The sequence below is a fragment of the Solea senegalensis genome, unplaced genomic scaffold (genome assembly GCF_019176455.1).
Source record: "Solea senegalensis isolate Sse05_10M unplaced genomic scaffold, IFAPA_SoseM_1 scf7180000014853, whole genome shotgun sequence".
In the NCBI taxonomy this organism is placed as follows: Eukaryota; Metazoa; Chordata; class Actinopteri; order Pleuronectiformes; family Soleidae; genus Solea; species Solea senegalensis.
This window is the reverse complement of record NW_025321151.1, coordinates 43,319-61,443: the sequence shown is the minus strand read 5'-3', so window position 1 is coordinate 61,443 and position 18,125 is coordinate 43,319. Positions and strand designations below refer to the sequence as shown.

At 44.1% G+C, this 18,125-nt stretch overlaps 1 protein-coding gene and 1 long non-coding RNA gene across 6 annotated transcripts; both read left to right on the top strand.

Moving 5' to 3' along the window:
* The first annotated feature begins 6,028 nt into the window (after positions 1-6,028).
* Positions 6,029-17,841, top strand: LOC122761638. 5 transcript variants are annotated; one of them, XM_044016847.1, is made up of 18 exons: positions 6,029-6,156; positions 7,055-7,282; positions 7,403-7,462; positions 7,581-7,703; positions 7,811-7,867; positions 7,962-8,006; positions 8,205-8,256; positions 8,391-8,493; positions 9,086-9,260; positions 9,357-9,514; positions 9,593-9,710; positions 10,063-10,171; positions 10,288-10,421; positions 10,700-10,781; positions 10,870-11,619; positions 13,173-13,751; positions 14,743-14,873; positions 17,506-17,841. In XM_044016847.1, the coding sequence occupies exons 1-15, from the start codon at positions 6,082-6,084 to the stop codon at positions 10,887-10,889; spliced, it is 1,539 nt and encodes a 512-aa protein (XP_043872782.1). In that variant the 5' UTR covers positions 6,029-6,081; the 3' UTR covers positions 10,890-11,619; positions 13,173-13,751; positions 14,743-14,873; positions 17,506-17,841. The 5 variants fall into 5 exon arrangements, with proteins under 5 accessions (XP_043872782.1, XP_043872781.1, XP_043872780.1 ...); XM_044016846.1 differs by having other exon boundaries at positions 13,173-13,811; XM_044016845.1 differs by having other exon boundaries at positions 13,173-14,873.
* LOC122761641 lies at positions 15,650-16,724 on the top strand. Its single transcript, XR_006358596.1, has 2 exons — positions 15,650-15,858; positions 16,619-16,724. It is a non-coding gene; the product is annotated as an uncharacterized LOC122761641 (long non-coding RNA).
* Positions 17,842-18,125: the final 284 nt, after the last annotated feature.

The following is an 18,125-nucleotide window of genomic DNA, read 5'->3' as shown; positions in this document are numbered from 1 at the left end:
CTCTCCAAAACTCTGGAGCGCGCTATCTTTAATCAACTCTCCTCCTACCTTCACCGGAACAACCTTCTTGATCCTCTTCTGGTTTTAAAGCAGGTCACTCGACCGAAACTGCACTTCTTGCTGTCACTGAGCAACTCCACACTGCCAGGGCTGCCTCTCTCTCCTCTGTGCTCATCCTCTTGGACCTTTCTGCAGCGTTTGACACAGTTAACCACCAGATCCTTACTTCCTCCCTTCAAGAACTAGGTGTCTCAGGCTCTGCACTTACCCTACTCTCGTCCTATCTTCAAAACCGAACATACAGAGTAACCTGGAGAGGATCCGTGTCGGAACCCTGTCCTCTAGCTACTGGGGTCCCTCAGGGTTCTGTCTTGGGCCCTCTCCTCTTCTCTCTATACACCAACTCTCTTGGTTCGGTTATTCGCTCTCATGGTTTTTCCTATCACAGCTACGCCGATGACACCCAACTCATTCTCTCTTTTCCCAGCTCCGACACACAGGTAGCAGAACGGATCACCGCCTGTCTGACTGACATCTCTCAGTGGATGTCTGACCATCACCTGAAACTCAATCTCGACAAGACTGAATTTCTTTTTCTCCCAGGAAAGGGCTCTCCCACCACAGATCTAACCATCACCCTCGACAACTCTGTGGTAACTCCTTCTCACACCGCAAGGAACCTGGGTGTGACACTTGACGACCATCTCTCCCTCACTGCCAACATTGCTGCAACAGCTAGATCTTGCAGATACATGTTGCACAACATCCGAAGGATTCGGCCTCTCCTAACCTAGAAGGCGGCACAGGTTCTGGTCCAGGCTCTTGTCATCTCATGCTTGGATTACTGCAACTCCCTCCTGGCTGGTCTTCCTGCATGCGCCATACGACCTCTGCAACTCATCCAGAATGCAGCAGCTCGACTGGTCTTCAACTTACCAAAATTCTCCCACACTACACCCCTCCTCCGCTCCCTTCACTGGCTTCCTGTAGCTGCTCGCATCCGCTTCAAGACTCTAGTGCTTGCGTTCCATGCTACAAACGGATCCGGTCCAGCCTACATCCAGGACATGATCAAAACCTACACCCCAGCCCGCCCACTCCGCTCTGCATCGACAAACTGGCTCGCTGCCCCCTCACTGAGAGGATCGCAGAGGCACTCGCAGAACTCGAGACTGTTCACTGTCCTCGCTCCCAAATGGTGGAACGATCTCCCCATCGACATCCGGACAGCTGAAAGCCTCCACATCTTCCGACGCCGACTAAAAACACATTTCTTCTGACTCTACCTCGACTAAGACGACAAAAAAAATAAAAAAAAAAGCTTGTACATCGCACTTATGACTAGCACTTCATAGTTTGTTCTACTTGAAGCTCTTACTTACTTCTAGCTCTTATTTGTACCCAAATGTTTAAATGCACTTTTGTAAGTCGCTTTGGATAAAAGCGTCTGCTAAATGACATGTAATGTAATGTAATGTAATGTAATGTCTCCGTTAACATGTTCAGGGAAGGTCCCGTAACTCACATATAAGGTTTCGTGCAAATCGGACAACGTACGGCAAAGTTAGAGGGCACTTCCTGTTTAAAATGGCCGACTTCCTGTTCGTCTCCGGAAACATGTTCAGGGAAGGTCCCGTAACTCACATATCTAGTTTCGTGTCAATCGGACAATGTAAGACTTTACTTCCTGTTTCGGGCGTTCCACTTCCTGTAGGGAGGTGACCTTTTAGGAACATGTTGAGGAAGGGTCTGGGGTCCCACATACTAAGTTTCAAGTGGATACAACAATCCCTGTTGGAGCAGCATCAAAAACTATAAATGTAATTCTGTCTGCTGTCACCAGGGGGCGCTGTATTTGAAAATTAATATTTTCATATAGACGTGTTCAGGGCCGGACTGTCATCAATCCTTGCAAGTTTGGTTCAGATCGGACCAGGATTCGCGAAGTTGTAGCAGTTTGATTTTTTGTCCCAAAAATCCGACTTTGCGTCGTTGCCATGGCAACACCGTTAAACGATTTGTCGTCATATTGATCACGCATCATCTACCATGTGTTTTGACTGTTGTCACCAATTTTGAGTGCGGTACGATTATCTGTGTAAAAGTTATTCCCGAAATCGTATTTTGGTGTATTTTCTTTCACCACAAGGAGGCGCTGTTTTCAAACTTCACCATTTTTTCATAGACGTCTTCAGCCATGGCCCATCATCAATGGTAGCAAGTTTGGTTCGGATCGGACCTTCCATCGCAAAGTTATAAGAGTTTTGTTTTTCTGATGCGAAACATCAGAATCATCACGAACTTTGCCGCCCCCTATCTCGTGCGCCATGCGACATTTGAAAAAACATTTGAAAAAACATTTGATACTGTAAGCTCCTCAACTGGTCCACAGGGACCTCACCAAGTTTGAAGGTGATCGCACGAAAACTCTAGGAGGAGTTAGTTCAAATACCATTGCTGCGAATTCGCCAAAATCGCCAAAAATGCGATTCATTTGGGGGAATAATAAGAATAATAATAATAATCCTTCCAGTTTCAATAGGGTTCTTGCAACCTTCTTGCTCGAACCCTAATAATAATAATTAAAGCTGCAAGCAGCGTTGTACGGGACCTCGCGGCCGCCACCCTCTACCGGCATGTCATGTAAAATGTGGGCTCTGGCCGGGTTACTTATCTCGCATGTGAAGTTTAGTGCAGATTGGTCGACATATGGCAATGTTACGGGTCACTTCCTGTCCGGAAAGACCTACTTCCTGTGTGCAGGTCATGGTTTACAAACATGTTCAGGGCGGGCCCTTGGTACCACATATCAATTTTGGAGTTGATTGGTCAATGTACGGGCAAATTACAAACCACTTCCTGTTTAGGGCTACCTACTTCCTGTGAGCAGGTGATGTCTTACAGACGTGTTCAGGGCGGGCCCTTGGTACCACGTTTCAAGTTTCAGGCCGATTGGTCAAAGTTTGGCGGAGTTAAAGGGCACTTCCTGTTTCAGGCGACCTACTTCCTGTGTGCAGGTGACATCTTGCAGATGTGTTCAGGGCAGGCCCATGATGTCACAAATCAAGTTTCAGGTCGATTGGTAAATGTTTGGCAAATGACAGGGCACTTCCTGTTTCGGACGACCTACTTCCTGTGTGCAGGTCATGTCTTGCAGACGTGTTCAGGGTGGACCCTTGGTCTCACATATCAAGTTTCGGGCCGATTGGTCAATGTTTGGTGGAGTTGAAGGGCACTTCCTGTATAGCGGCGAAATGCGCAATTCAAAATAAGCGTTTCCAGTAACCATGGCGACAAAAATCACAAAAACTGCGAAACAATTCCACTCACACAATAATTGGAAATGTGTGTGCTGCTTCAGTGACAGACTCTGCTGAGATTCACAAATCATCACTCTCAATCTCTAAACAAACTCTTCTCCTGCCCACAATTTCCAACCTACAATTTTTAGATCAAAATGTTGCCATGGGTGTCGTCTAACTCTGTGTGTGTTTTCATTTTTATATGAATTGTAGTTTTTCTTAAAATCACCTCAAAGCGCAGAGAGTTCTGGTCACAGCTCCCATAGACTCCCATGTTAAAAGTCTGCTTGAGAGTTTGGCAAAAAATCAACCCGAGGGTGATTTTAAAACTGTGATTTCTCTGTCAATTCAGGCCCGTTTGTCACAAATTTAAATGTGGGAGTTGCTAAAAGCCTCCTGACGCTCACAAACCAAAAATTCTTATCACTATCATCAACCGTTCTTGAAATATGACACGTTTAAAACATGCTGTTTTCTCTGCTTCTCAGAGGTTTGGGAGAACTGCAGGTGTGTGTGTGTAATTTTCTCTCTGTATGTGTGTGGCAGAGGGTGTGGTGTTCAAATCATCACAACACCACAGTGTCACACTGTGATTGGTCAAGGCTTGAAGCTTCTAGCAGTTTCTGTGAAAGTTAGGCAGAGGTATGTGTGTGTGTGTGTGTGTGTGTGTGTTGGCTCTGTGTGTGTGTGTGAGTGGCAGAGGGTGTGGCTTTCAATCTTCACTCTCTCTGTATGTGTGTGGTGCTCAATCATCACACCACCACAGTGTCACACTGTGATTGGTCAAGGCTTGAAGCTTCTAGGAGTTTCTGTGAAAGTTAGGCAGAGGTATGTGTGTGTGTGTAATTGGCTCTGTGTGTGTGTGTGTGTGTGTGTGTGTGCTGCAGAGGGTGTGGTGTTCAATCTTCACTCTCTCTGTATGTGTGTGGCAGAGGGTGTGGCGCTCAATCATCACACCACCACAGTGTCACACTGTGATTGGTCAATGCTTGAAGCTCCCGCCTCCCTACTATAAATAACCTGGACCCGCCTCGACTGCAGACCCTTGCTCTAGCAGATTCTGTGGAAAGCATTGAATTTGTTGGATAACTTTGTTGGAGACTTTGGAAAACCTTTTTGGACCATTTCATCATATCTACTTCGTTTGAGGACATTACAGGATCTATTGACGACTTCCTTCAGCTCAACAACTGGTGAGTTATCTTATTCAATAAGTAATTTGGTTATGTGTGTGAGTGCGTGTGTGAGAGAAATTTTTTAATGTGGCCGTTTCATTTGAAAATAGTGTAATATTGTGTGGGAAGTAGCTGCTTTTCAGTTTAATGTGTGTTTGTTGAATTTTAATCGGAGTTTATCTTAAAGTTGTGGTTGGGGTTTTTTCTTTTCTTTTCAATTTTAATCACAGTGTTAGAAAGGCTTCATAAGTTTTAGTTAATTAGTATTGTTATTTTTGTCTTTAATACTCTCCATCCCAGTAGAGTGCGTCTGTGTTACTTTAAGGGCGCAAAGCATTCCGGTTCAGTAGTCTCAGCAGCGCAGGTTTACTTTAATCACTCGCTGATGCTCATCATGCAGTGCTTCCACGTCAGTGTGCGTCACTGCTGAATGTAAGTTTATTATTTCAGTTCAATAACGGGTGTGATCTCATTGTTATGTATATTTAATTTTTTACTGTTACTGTCAAGGGCTTTTATTGGGATGTGAACCTGTTGAGAGATTTACTTCTGTTAGTTTCTGTTGTGACCCTTTCATCATAATCTCTCTGTGATTTAACTTGTTGGCTGCCATTGACTGCTATAGACGTCAATTCACTGCGTTGAAAATGGCTGGCAGCCAATGATTAATGTATTCGCGGGAGTTATTGTGGCCGAGGCGCATTTTATGCATGTAAACTCCTATGCCGCGTCAGTCCGATGGTCCGTCCAGACATGTGCGTTTATGGGCGCCACCATTGCGGCTCGTTAACAGCGCGTTGTGGCGAGCATAGACATATATAGTAGACACTACATTTAGAGCTGAATCGTATGTTTTAGTACGAGTTGAGTACTTTTACATTGTAGTGTATTATGATGTGTTTAAGGTTTTTTTGTAAGTGGGGTGCATTTAAGTACTTTTACATTGCAGTGTATTTAAACTGTGGTGCGTTTAAGTACTTTAACATGATAGTGTATTTGAACTGTGGTGCATTTAAAACTTAATAGTTTTAAAACGAAACAGATTCTTAAAACTGCAGACAGTGTACAATGACCAGAGGAATCCTTATAGTTTTCCAAAAAGGAAAACTAATGTTTTTGTAGTGCCAGGAGTCAAAGGCGGAGGTGGAGGTCCGCCTTCTGGACCAGTGGTTGACACCTGTCCACGTATGTAGCCATGTAATTTTTCTCTATTATTCATTTATTTATTTATTTATTCATTAATTCATTTATTTTTATAATTGATTTATTTATTTGCATCCATACATTAATGGGCTCTTGTTTATTATTTTTATGTCGTAACATGGGTGTTTCTATGTCTATTTAACAAGGCCGTGGTACAGGTCGTCGCCATGTCGCGAGGAGATGGCCAGTTTCGTCCCTCACCGGCAGGAGCCACAAGCTGGTCATCCCGGCCGAATCACCTGACAAGAAGGTATTGTTGCGGTAACATTTGCAAACATGATACTTGATCTGAGAAATTATTATTTCAATTTCATTATTTTATAAAATATTTTCTGTGTTTTCAGTTTGTTTTTCTTGTCGGGGACTCCCACCTGAGGCCCATCGTCGATGGCTTTGTGAAGATGCCGGAGAGGGGCATTTCGTTTGGTGCCATGTCGACGCCTGGGGCCTGTGCCAGGGACCTGAGGACCGAGTTGGTGAGTGCGGTCCTCCCTAGGACACCTGACCTTGTTTGTCTTCTCGCCCCCAGCAACAACCTGACTGCGAGCAGGACTGTGGACGAGGCCGGGGTCCTTGCCAGCGCTTGCGCTCGGTGGCCGAAGGTAAAATTATTTTAATATTGTTATTTCCTATTCACTATACGGAATGAATTAATGTGGTTTTATGGGATGTTGCAGAAGAATATTTATATAAATAAACTTTTGTTATGTAGGTGTTTGTCCTGGACTTCCCTCCACGCCTGACCGTTGACGCAGGTCTCCAGGAACTCTTTCGTCAGGAGTTTCATCGCGTGGCAGCACGGAAGGGTATGTCTTGAATTAAATATGTAATTCAGTTCAAGTGAAGTTGCATGTATAATGAATTGTCTCTTATTGCATGCTTGAAAATATGATTTTTATCACATTATAATAACAGCTTTGATTTATGAAGCGCCTTTCGTGGAACCCAAGGTCACAGTACAAGTAGAAAAGAGACAAATCAGAACAAAACACAAGTGTCGCTTCAAGATTGAATGAAATGACTCCACAGTTGGAGCATGGCAAGTAGGGTTTCGTGAGTGACGGTTGACATTGAGGTTGGAGAGATTATGTGCTGCAAGGGAATGGAGAGACTTGTAGCTGAGGAGGAGAAGCTTCAAGACGATCCGGAATTAAATAATAAATGGATATGTTCAATTCATGTTGTTGTTTTTTTTTTTTGTTTTTTTAGGTGTGAGGTACTACTCCCTTGCGGAGTATTTTCCTCTTCATCGTCTTGATCTGTGGAGTTGGGATGGCGCGTAAGTTAATATCACAGAGCTTATTGTCCAGGCAAATCATATTTGACAATAAAGTCTAATTTGTAAACTTGTGTTTATGCTCTATATTTTTGCAGGTGCACTTGAGCGACAAACCAGGAATGGAGCTCCTGGCAGACGTGCTGTGGGAAATCTCTGATCGGCTGCTGGAGACAGCTGCTGAGGTGGAGGTTCGTCCCAGCACTCCGCCACCCACTCCATCTCCTCCACGCCCAGGTCCCAGAGTTGTTGTGAGGGGAAAGATCCGCTCCCCTCGTCCAGCACGCAACCCATTGGATTGGACGCTGGTTGGACCACGCAAGAAGGTAAATGAGTTGGATACTTTTTGGTTTGGTTTTGAGAAACATTTCTCATTTCATTTTATTGCAGTAATGGTCAAAATGTACATATTTATCTAATACAATCTAAACTGTTTGTCATTACAGAGGAGCTCCCCAGTGCCACTGTCTCCTGATGCTCCCAAGAGGGGGATGGTTCAGCTTAAGGTTTGCTTGTTTTATTTTGCTTGCCTATATTCAGCTATCAAGTAATATTTGTAATTAATAATCAATAGGATTATTTATTGAGTATATCACTGTTTACGTTTTGCCTTTGTCTCACAAGGAGTGTTGCATCCCGCTTACACCTGTGTGGTTCAGCCCAGCCATTCTGGAGTCCATGAACCAGGTCCGTCCGGCTGACCTTGGTGACCCTGTGGATCATCCAGCTGTCCACAAGCAACAAATGGTAATTTGATGCCAGTTGTGTCTATTGACTGATGATTTCCTTTTAAAGGGTATAGCAAAAACTATCCAAAAGCTATACCTTGTAACGTTTCACTTTTCCTACATAAGAAGGTGGATCGTCGCCGCAGGGCTCTTGCTCCCAAGAAGACCCGGGAGAGGCAGCAGGTCTGACAAGCTCCTTTTGTTTTGTAGAGAAATAAAGTTTGGAAAAACATACAACTCATTCAGCTACTTTATTCATTTTTGTTTTTTTTCCAAGGTGGAGCTGGAGGAGGAGTGGCCCTTACCTACAAGGGCTGTGGTGGTAAGGAAATTATGTTTTTAAACACCATTTCATTGTGTTTTGTTTTTTTATTATTCCGAACTTGATATTTTTTGCTGATAAATACAGTATATTCATTATATTAGGTCACTTCTGTCCATGGTTGTCGAATGCATGTCTTTGTCTTTATTTTTAATGGCCATAACTAAAATGTAAGACTGCTGTAAAAATTGAAATTAGTTTTCAACGCAGGAGAACTACTGCTTCCCGCAGGCCTCTGGCACAGAAGCAGGTTTGTCATTTTCTTTTTATTGTCCAACATTTAACTTATTTGAAATTACTTGTCTTGAGTAGAAGAGCTTTTTAAGTAGTAATAATGAAAGTACATGTGACTTTTTTCACACTGTTATATTGTTTTTTTCCTAGGTGGAGGCAACACCGCGTGTGGGGGAGGAGTCTGTGGAGCCATTTCCTGCCATGGATGTGGTGGTGGAGGAGGAGGGTCAGCACACACAAAGATCCAGCAAAGGTCAGAGTGATGCTAATCTTCCTTACCCTTCCACAGATGTGAATGAGCCCAGTACTTCTGTGGGGGCTCCAGTTCCGGTTCAGGTTGAGGTTCAGGCTCAGGTTGACTGCGATGGTGCAACTGAGCCAGAGGATCACAGTCGTCCCAGGGTGGATGGTCATGCAGTACAAGGATCATTTCATCAGGGACTGTAAGGGAAAAGACCTGCATTTCAGTGAAAACTAGTGTTTTGTTTTGTATTTGTATTTTTATTACATATTTAATTCCTCGCGGGGGTTTGTGTGTTTACACAACTAGCCCTGTCTGCCTTTAAGCTTGAGACAGCAAGGGTCTCACGGGGCAGCGAGCGCAGTGCATGCTGGGAGTTGTTGTCGTTCATCTACATGAGCCAACATGACATTTTTCTGCCTCTCTCGGTCAAGAAGGCACTTGCTGTGTTTCATTTGTCTATTACATAGATGACCCAGTTTTAATAGACATTCATCTTTAAAAACCTCTATTTGTTGCCCTAGCGATACTGCAATACACATTATTCATTGGACCAAATGGATTGATTTACTAATTCATTTATTTTATTTTTTTCCACTTTCAGGCTGGTAAAAAAGCAGAGGTGTATAAGGCGCTTGGAAGAGAAGATGAGAGATGAACTTGACAAAGTCAAAAAGTCCGTGGAAGAGGCTCATTCAGCTTTTGAATCACACCTTGCAGAGGGCGTTGAAGAATCACTACGTTTATGTGACAAAACAATGAAGTCCATTTTAGAGCCTGTATGTACCGGTGTCCCAATTATATATTTTCACTAATATAATCTTATTTTTTTGCACTTGACTGATTTTAATTGCACTCTGTTTGTTTTGTCCCAGCCAAGGACATTAGGTAGCAGCTTTCACAAGATACTGAAGTATGTAGTTCAGAACAATGGTGCCTACAAATCAAAGAAAGGGAAACCTAAAAACTTGAATGAGAAGTTAAGTTCACATCTGACTGACAGCATTGATGCAGAATTCAAGAAGACCTTCCCGTGAGTTGTTACTTAATGAGAACGTAAGAAAGTCCACGGTTATGTACGTTCATACCAAAAGCATTTGATATTTTTCAGAAATGAAAGCAACTCTGGACCTTTCAAGAATGTCATCAAAGAGTTTTCACTGAACACAGAGACGCTGATTCAAAAGCACAATGACGTCAAACTGCAACTCACTTTTCTCAAGACAGAGGTAAAATATTGTGAATGTGTGTGTAGGTTGGTGATAAAACATTGACTTCAAGAAAGAATGATAAGTAAAATATTATGGAGTAAAGCCTGAAGACGGTTTCTCCAGTGGAGTATTAGTAACCACACACTTCATCAGTAGTTTACTTAGCTAAAATGTCTTTGTCCTGGAAATACGCCGTCCCTGGATGCTGTCACTTTCTTTAATAGTCTTTTAAGATGAGGACATGAAGTAGAGAAGAACAGAAAGAAGAGCATACATTGGGTTCTCCACTTTCCTCCCACAATCCAAAAACATGTGTGAATGTACATGTACTTCATGTTCTCTCTCTCTTTGTCTCTCTCTGTCTCTCCAGGAGGACAAACTCAAACTACAGCTCCACAAAATCGTCCGGGATCGTAAGAAGAAGATCTACAGCAGCCTGACAGACACAATTGAGGCAAACATGAAAACATGCTATGACGGTAATCAAGATAATTTCATGTAAAACCTGCGACGACAGTAAAACATCTTTATATTAATCATGATTGTACAGAAACAAGTTTGACAAACAACAAAAGAGGAAACTTTTTTATTACAGAAGCAAAAGAGATTCGTGGACCGGGCTCACTGTTAAAAATGAGGGAGATTATTCTGACTCATGTACGTGGTACAAGGAACACAATGTTTGAGATGGCTAAAAAGAACATGTTGACACAACTGGATGCTTTGAAGGTTTGTACATTTTGTGTAATATGTATTGTTATCAATGATTTGAGGTAATCATTTACATAAATGTTTTTACTTTAATCAAGTAGAATATGCTAAAGCTCCTCTTGCTCTGAAAACTCTCCATCACTGTCATAAATGTGATATTATCATTGCACATGTTAATGTAGTCTTTGATTCTTCTGACCAATCTGAAAACACTCAACAGTTGATGCATATCATTCACATTATGTTGCTGTGTATGTGATAATGAAGTAATGAGGCTAATTATGACGGTGAATTAGGGGGAAATTCTGAAGAAACTCGAGGAAACCCTGATGGAATCAATTGAACTGGCACTCAAGACAGACAGCGACTCATTCCCAGGTAGAAAACAGCATAAATCAATCAATTCTTATACATGGATCACTGTTACGTGTGCATGTTTTTGCTGCTCTCTTGTGTCCTGCGCTAGGTGCTACCCTCCCCACCTGACTGGTCAGGCACACCTGCGGCACCTTGGCAATCAGGTGGACTGTCTCAAAGCTGCAGGGATGGAAGCAGACGGGGCCAGTGGGCCAAACCGCCAGATCGTGAGAAGTGCTGATGATCATGAAGGAGAGCCGTGTGCTGCTCTCCGCCTTTGATTCATTCTTATTTCCTTGGGGCTCCGGCCATCGTGTTACCTTCGCTTCGCTTCCATCAGGAAGTAGATTTATGTTAACGCTGATTTACTTAGGCATAAATAAATAGTCTAAGTATACAAATATCTTTGTTTCTTTGCTTTCTTGAAACGCCCGGTACAGTATTTAATTGTTGCTCGCCTTTTCCCCTGGATGCCACATATGGGGGCGTAACAATTTTGGGGGCTCGTCCGGGATTTAATTTCGTTTTGAGAAATCAGTAAAGATGTTTGTAGTTTAACTATTTTGTTTTGAAAGCGGCAATTCACTTCCGGTGGTTTGCAGTCTGTATTGACGGCGGTGTATGCACGATCTAGCCTTACCTATTTGTACAACTCCCTCAGTTAGGTAGAAGTGTCCAGCTGGGTTGCACGGCACCCTTCCATCGGACACTTGTTTATTGTTTTACCTTTTTTATTTTCGGAGCAAATCCTGGGCGGGGATCAAGTTCCCCGACGGGGGTAGGCGTTTCGGGGCTCCGGCCGCCGATGTTTCTGCCTTTCAAGTCGCCTCGAGCCCGGCACGCTCCAGAAGACAGACAGGTTAGTTTTTGGTAGGTAGGATCTGGGGGATGTTTGTTTATTGTAAGGCTGCGTTTCTTTGATTGTGTGTGTAGCATCCGGCGTGAATGGTTCGGACTGTTGCCACGGAGTGAGTGGAGTACACGCTAATTTGCTAATAGCTTACTCTAGCGGCTAGACGCTACTACTGGCGTAATGGCGAGTGGGTCAGCGTTTAGTGTGGAGGAGTTTGTGGTGAAGCCTACGCTGAGTCAACTAGACATCTGTAGGAAAGCTGATTTATTTGTGATCGCTGACCGCTACGGGATTAAGGTTACAACTTCTCTCCTTAAGAAGGAGTTGAAAGCTGCCGTGGTGGACGGTTTAGTGGAAGGGGTTGTGTGTAGTTTACCGGCGACTGTGGCCGAGTCCGCAGGGGAGGTGCGCTCCGAGGCTCGGGGGGCGGAAGCGACTGAGCGGCAGCGAGACATTTTGAACATTACCCCCGGTGTAAAACATGGTAACATGGACGAGAAGCAGTTTACGTTGCCACGTTTTGAGCCGTTGTCCGTGGAAACGACCCCTGGATCGAGAATAGATGCGCGGATAAAGCTGCGTTTAGCTCGTCTCCATCTGGAGAATGAGGAACGGGAACGGGAGCGTGAGTTTCAGCTCAAGTTGAAGCGGATGGAATTGGACGCAGAGACCGCGGTCAAAATGCGAGAGCTGGAACTCCAGTCTAGCTCAGTTTCGTCTGGTGCGCGGCTGTCTTCGTCATCTGCAACATTTGACGTGAGTAAAAACATTTCTTTGGTCCCCGTCTTCCGAGAGTCCGAAGTTGAAGGTTATCTCGGTGCATTCGAGCGCATTGCTGCTGCCCTGCACTGGCCGAAGGAGGTGTGGCCGATACTTTTACAATGCAAACTAACGGGTAAAGCTCAGGAAGCTTGCTCTTCTCTTTCTGTGGAGGATGGCCTCTCTTATGAAAGAGTAAAGAGCGCGATACTGCAGGTATATGAGCTGGTGCCTGAGGCGTATAGACAGCGTTTCCGCGGTCTTAGAAAAACAGCAGGCCAGACATACGCTGACTTTGCCAGAGAGAAGGGGATGCTGTTTGACAGGTGGTGCTCATCTTGTAAGGCAGATAACTTCGATTCCCTACGTGAGCTAATGTTGTTAGAGGAATTTAAAAACCGAGTGCCCGAGCGAACTGTTGTGTACTTAAACGAGCAAAAGGTATCTACTTTGCAGCAAGCTGCTATTCTTGCTGATGAGTTTGCTCTTACCCACCTTTATCAGGCATGATTCCCCTACTCGACATGAGACTGCTTTTAGGTCCAGTGACACGTGCGTTCCACGTTTTAGTACATCAGCCTCTGCACCGAGAGCAGATAAGCAATGTTTTTTCTGTCATAAAGCTGACCATCTAATTGCGGACTGCAATGCGTGGAAACGTAAGCAGCAGGCGGCAATTTCAAAGCCCAAGGGTGTGGGGCTAGTAAGAACAGTAACCACTTGTTCACCGTCCCCCAGTCAAACAGTACCTGATGAGTGTTTTAAACCCTTCATTTTCCCTGCATTTGTCTCGCTCACAGGAAAGGTGGATGATCAGCGTCCTGTCACAGTGTTGCGAGACACTGGTGGCTCCCAGTCATTCATTCTTTCCACTGTACTGCCCCTGAGCGCGGAGTCTGCCTGCGGCACAAGCGCAATTGTAAGAGGTATCGGGATGGGGTTTGTACCTGCCCCTCTTCACCGCATCCATGTCCAGTCTAACCTTAAAACTGGTTTCTTCCGGGTAGCTGTCCGTTCTTCGTTTCCCATCGATGGAGTCGGATTTATTATGGGTAACGACATAGCTGGGGGTGAAGTATATCCATCACCCGAAGTCGTTGACAACCCTGTGGCAGAACCTAGACATGATGATCTGGTCCAGTGTCACCCTGACGTATTTTCAGTTAGTGTGCTAACTAGGGGGCAGGCCAGAAAACAAGCTCAGGATGTCGATCTGTCTGACTCTGTTTTTGCTTCTGCCATATCTGAGGACAGGCTGCCTGCTACGAGAGAAAAGGAGAACTGGGCTGGAGACCTAGAAAAATGTGAAGGTGGGACAGAGCCCGTCGCTGCTCATGTGCTGCCACTGACCCGTGAGGCGCTCATCAGCTCCCAGTCAGGTGACCCGTCTATGAGAAAATGTTTTGCAGCAGTTGAGGATGTCGATAAATGTTCTGAAGGTCAGTCATTTTTCTTGGATAACGGGGTATTGATGCGGAGATGGATTTCACCACTAGGAAAAACCAATGCAGTTAGTGACTGTGGCACAGTGTGTCAGATAGTGATTCCAGCTGAATATCGGCAGCATATACTAGAGTTAGCTCATGATCATCCCTGGTCCGGTCACCTTGGTATCACCAAAACCCATGACCGTATTCTGAAGCATTTCTTCTGGCCAGGAATGAAGAAGGAAGTGACACGCTTCTGCAAAACATGTAGTACCTGCCAAGTGGTGGGGAAACCAAACCAGGTTGTTCCTCCAGCCCCTTTACATCCTATTCCTGCTGTTGGTGAACCCTTTGAACGCGTATTGGTCGATTGTGTTGGTCCGTTGCCGAGGACAAAATCTGGTAACCAGTTTCTGTTAACGGTAATGTGCGTTACCACTCGTTTCCCTGAGGCCATTCCACTGCGAAAAATCACTGCACCTGCCATTACGCGGGCGTTAATTAAATTCTTTACCATGTTTGGTTTACCGAAAGTTGTACAGACTGATCAAGGATCCAACTTCCACAATGTGCGTGGCCCACTGAAATTGTTAAAGGAAAAGTTCTTGTGTAATACTTCTTCACAGACTACAGTGCGGGATTTTGTATCACGATGTAAGGAGCGTTTACGTAATGCTTCTGTGCTGGCTAAAGTGGCACTCTCCTCCTCGCAGGAGAGTATGAAAGAACGGTTTGATCGAAAGGCAGTTAAGCGTGAGTTTGAACCTGGTGAGAGAGTTCTGGTGCTGTTACCGACACCTGGCTCTGCCCTTACTGCCCGTTTTTCAGGCCCATATGTCATAAAAAGCAAAGTGTCCGATACGAACTATGTCATTCACACACCTGAGCGCAGACGCAAGGTGCGGTTATGCCACATTAACATGCTTAAATCCTATCATTCCAGAGAGGCCAACCAGGGGGAGCAGGAAAAAACTCCGGAGACTGCTGCCCCTCGTGAAACAACTACTTCCTTGATTTGTGTGGAATCATTGCCTGACGATGGGTTGGCTGTACTAGGAAGTGATCAGCAGAGTGGTAGGCTGTCTAACACAGAGTTCTTGGCGAAAATGAACATGTGAAATACTTTTAATAAATGCATATATGTTGTTATTATTTTTACATTTTAAATATTTAACTTCATTTATTAATTTATTTCTATTAAAATATACAATACAAATAATACAATGTGGAAAATAGATATATTACAGCATTGTAGAGTAGTATATATATATATATGTATGTATGACATATATGTACGTGTACAAATATATACTACTCTACATACTATACTATACATATCTAATATTTACATATTATATTTAAATACAGATACAATAACCGTGCGACTTTAATATAAATCTAACATTCAAAGTTAAAATAAATAAAACATTAATAATATACAAATCAACAACAAATCTATGGATCACACCGAGCATCTAATGACAGCGACGTCTGAGCCAGCGGATCATTTAATCAGGACAGGCCGAGGTAACGCTGCTCTGTGCCGGGCACAGTGAGCGCCGAGCGTCCACAGAGGCGGAGCTGATCACCTCCAAAAAAACGTCGCTGCCAAACTATAAATACGTCATATCTTCATACACAAACCACATGTTTGAATTCTAAATGACTCATTTCTCGCCTCAAAGGATGTTAAAACTTTGTTCCGGGACACAGAAAAATATTTATTTCAGATATATTTCTATTATTTGCTGCTACGCTCCGCCGAAATGTATTCTGGGATACATGGCCATCGCAAGTACGTACTTGGTAAAAATGGGCGGAGCGAGACCTACTTGGCTGGAGGTAGTTAGCAGCTAAGCTAGCTAACGCCATAGAAATACCTGGGTGACGCTGAGGTGGGTGGAGCATGCTCGGGTGGAGAGGGCGTTGCATTGCTGTGACTCGGCTTCAGTGTCGTCTGAGAGGCACACGGAACAGTGTGGAGTAGTGATTGAAGTGCATTAGAAGAGTTGCTGTACCTATTTGGAGTGTGTACAGGAGCGTGTGCGTTCATAAACCAGTAAGTAAGATGTCTGTCTGTCTCACATGTATAGTTCTATATCTATTGTTTATGTTGTTTGGCTGGTTAACTGGTTAGCAGGCTAAGGCTATCGCGCTAATGCTAATCTTAGTCCTGAACATCCACTGTCCGTTGTTGACCGTTGTTCTTACAGTTATTAGACGTTAATTGGTTAAGGGGTGTGTTTGGTCCGTGTACTTTTTGACCGTTTTTTTCGGGAGGTTCGGAAATACCATCTTTTTCCGTTTTGAACCATAAACGAAAAAACCGCCCTTTTTTCGTGTTTGTTGTCAAAATTTTGATTTTGTTTTTTTTTTGACTATTTATTTTGCCTTTTTTCCGTCTGAGGAATGAAGTGAAGGACAGGAAATCAGGTGACCCAAAAGTTAAAGCAACTACTTCAAAATAAAAGCCAAGAAGATGGTAGAGAAACAAATGATAGCCGATTTGATAGATAGATAGATAGATAGATATCTGTCACACTGTATCTGAACGTAAATATCTACATGTCTGAAATGGTCAGTAAATCAAAATAAATAACACATTTTATGATGCTTGGAAGATGACAGCAGCGTTAGGCCAGCAGGACATGCAGGTTTAAATCTGAGCTGAGGGTGAATGATGATGATGATGATATGATACAGTGATGAAGTGCAAAGAAAAATGAGCACTGGTGGTGCGGTGACTGTGTGGTAAGTGAAGCCAGGTCTACTGATGGTTGGGCATGATGGGGGTCTCTGTGTGTGATTGAGCATTTCAGACTCTAACACACTGTGCATGAAGACAGCACCCACAGCTGATCGACGTGGAAAATATCACAGGAATGAGAAGTGAATTGGATGCACCCCCAGTGAGGGGGGAGAGAGAGTCACAAAAGAATGGATGTCAAGGTACAGCCAGGGCACACTGCTGTGAAACTCAGCATGGGCTTCAGTGTCGGCTAAACAAGCTTTACTGTAACTAGTAGTAGTGGTAATAGTGTAGTTTAGTGTCCTAAATGCTATCTAATTCAAGCCGCCTCACAACTAGTTAGCTAGTAGTTAGATATGAGTTAGATGTAGTTAGATAACTACAGGGTGTGCCAGTGCAGGAGAGCCGTGCCAAGGGTGACGGGTCTTTACATGACTTTGCATGACTTTGCAATAGGGATGCACGATATATCGGCATTAATATTGGTATCGGCCGATGTTCGTCATTTTTTAACATATCGGCATCGGTCCAATGAGTAAAACTGCGCCGATTTTAACAACCGATGTTAATACCCGTCTATTTGCTGTTTGTGTATGTGTGTCGGGAAGGGGAGGCCATGCTGCATTTCTTTGAGCATGTTACAGTGACGCAAGTGCAGCACAAGGTGTGTGTGTGTGTGTGTGTGTTGAGGAGAGATAATGTCAGCGGTGTGGTTGTTTTTTCAGGGTGTCTGTAACAGGGTAGACCTGTATCAAATAGATTAATGCATTTTGTGACACTAGTGGTGGATTTGGTGGTGCATGTGTGGGTGTGGCTTCACAGTGTGTGTGTGTGTGTGTGTGGTGATTTCATGGTGATGGGCTGATCTGAAACAGGTATGCTGGGCAGGATTTCAGCCAGCTTAATTACCCCCTCACACACTCTCTTCCAGTCTCCCTCTGCTCTTCTCTGTGACAGTGTGGCGTGTGACGTGGGCTGGAGTTGTCTTAAGACGGTTGGTCGGACTGGAAGTAACTACAGCGGCTGAACAGCAGCGCCTTGCAGCCACACAGTGGAGTGCAGCAGTCATCAGCAGCACAGCATGCGGCGTCAGCAGTGATAGCACAGCCACATCGAGTCAGTGCACCAGTCGACCAGCGGACCCAGCCTGGTGACAGTGAAGCTCAGCCACTCACCAGGCCACACGGAAGCCACACCTTCAGTCACCCCTTCTAGTACTTTTAATTAAATTCCCTTGGACTCAATCAGCTTTTTAGATGTTTATATGAATAATAAAAGACTCGTTAAATTATACCTCTGTCTTGTTGTTCCCTTGCCCACTATCCACTGGCTGGTCAATTGCACGAACCAAGGAACACTTTACATGTCGATAGAAGATACGCGAAAAGCATTATGCAACACTTGCAAAGTTGAGATAATGCGAGGAGGGTTCCGCGTCAAGTCATTCAATACCACAAATTTGATGATGTCATTTGAAAAACCGCCACCCAGAAGTATACAAACAACGGCAGGAAGCTAACGCTAGTAACCTAAAACATTTTATTTCAGATCATTACATGAAAAGTCATAAAGTCTGT

Bases quoted from the DNA above. Each gene is read 5' to 3' on its own strand.
- LOC122761638 (XM_044016844.1), top strand. From the start codon at position 13,307: ATGGGGTTTGTACCTGCCCCTCTTCACCGCATCCATGTCCAGTCTAAC. The intron at 14,874-17,505 runs GTAGGCTGTCTA...TCTCTGTGACAG, and splicing joins AGGAAGTGATCAGCAGAGTG to TGTGGCGTGTGACGTGGGCT.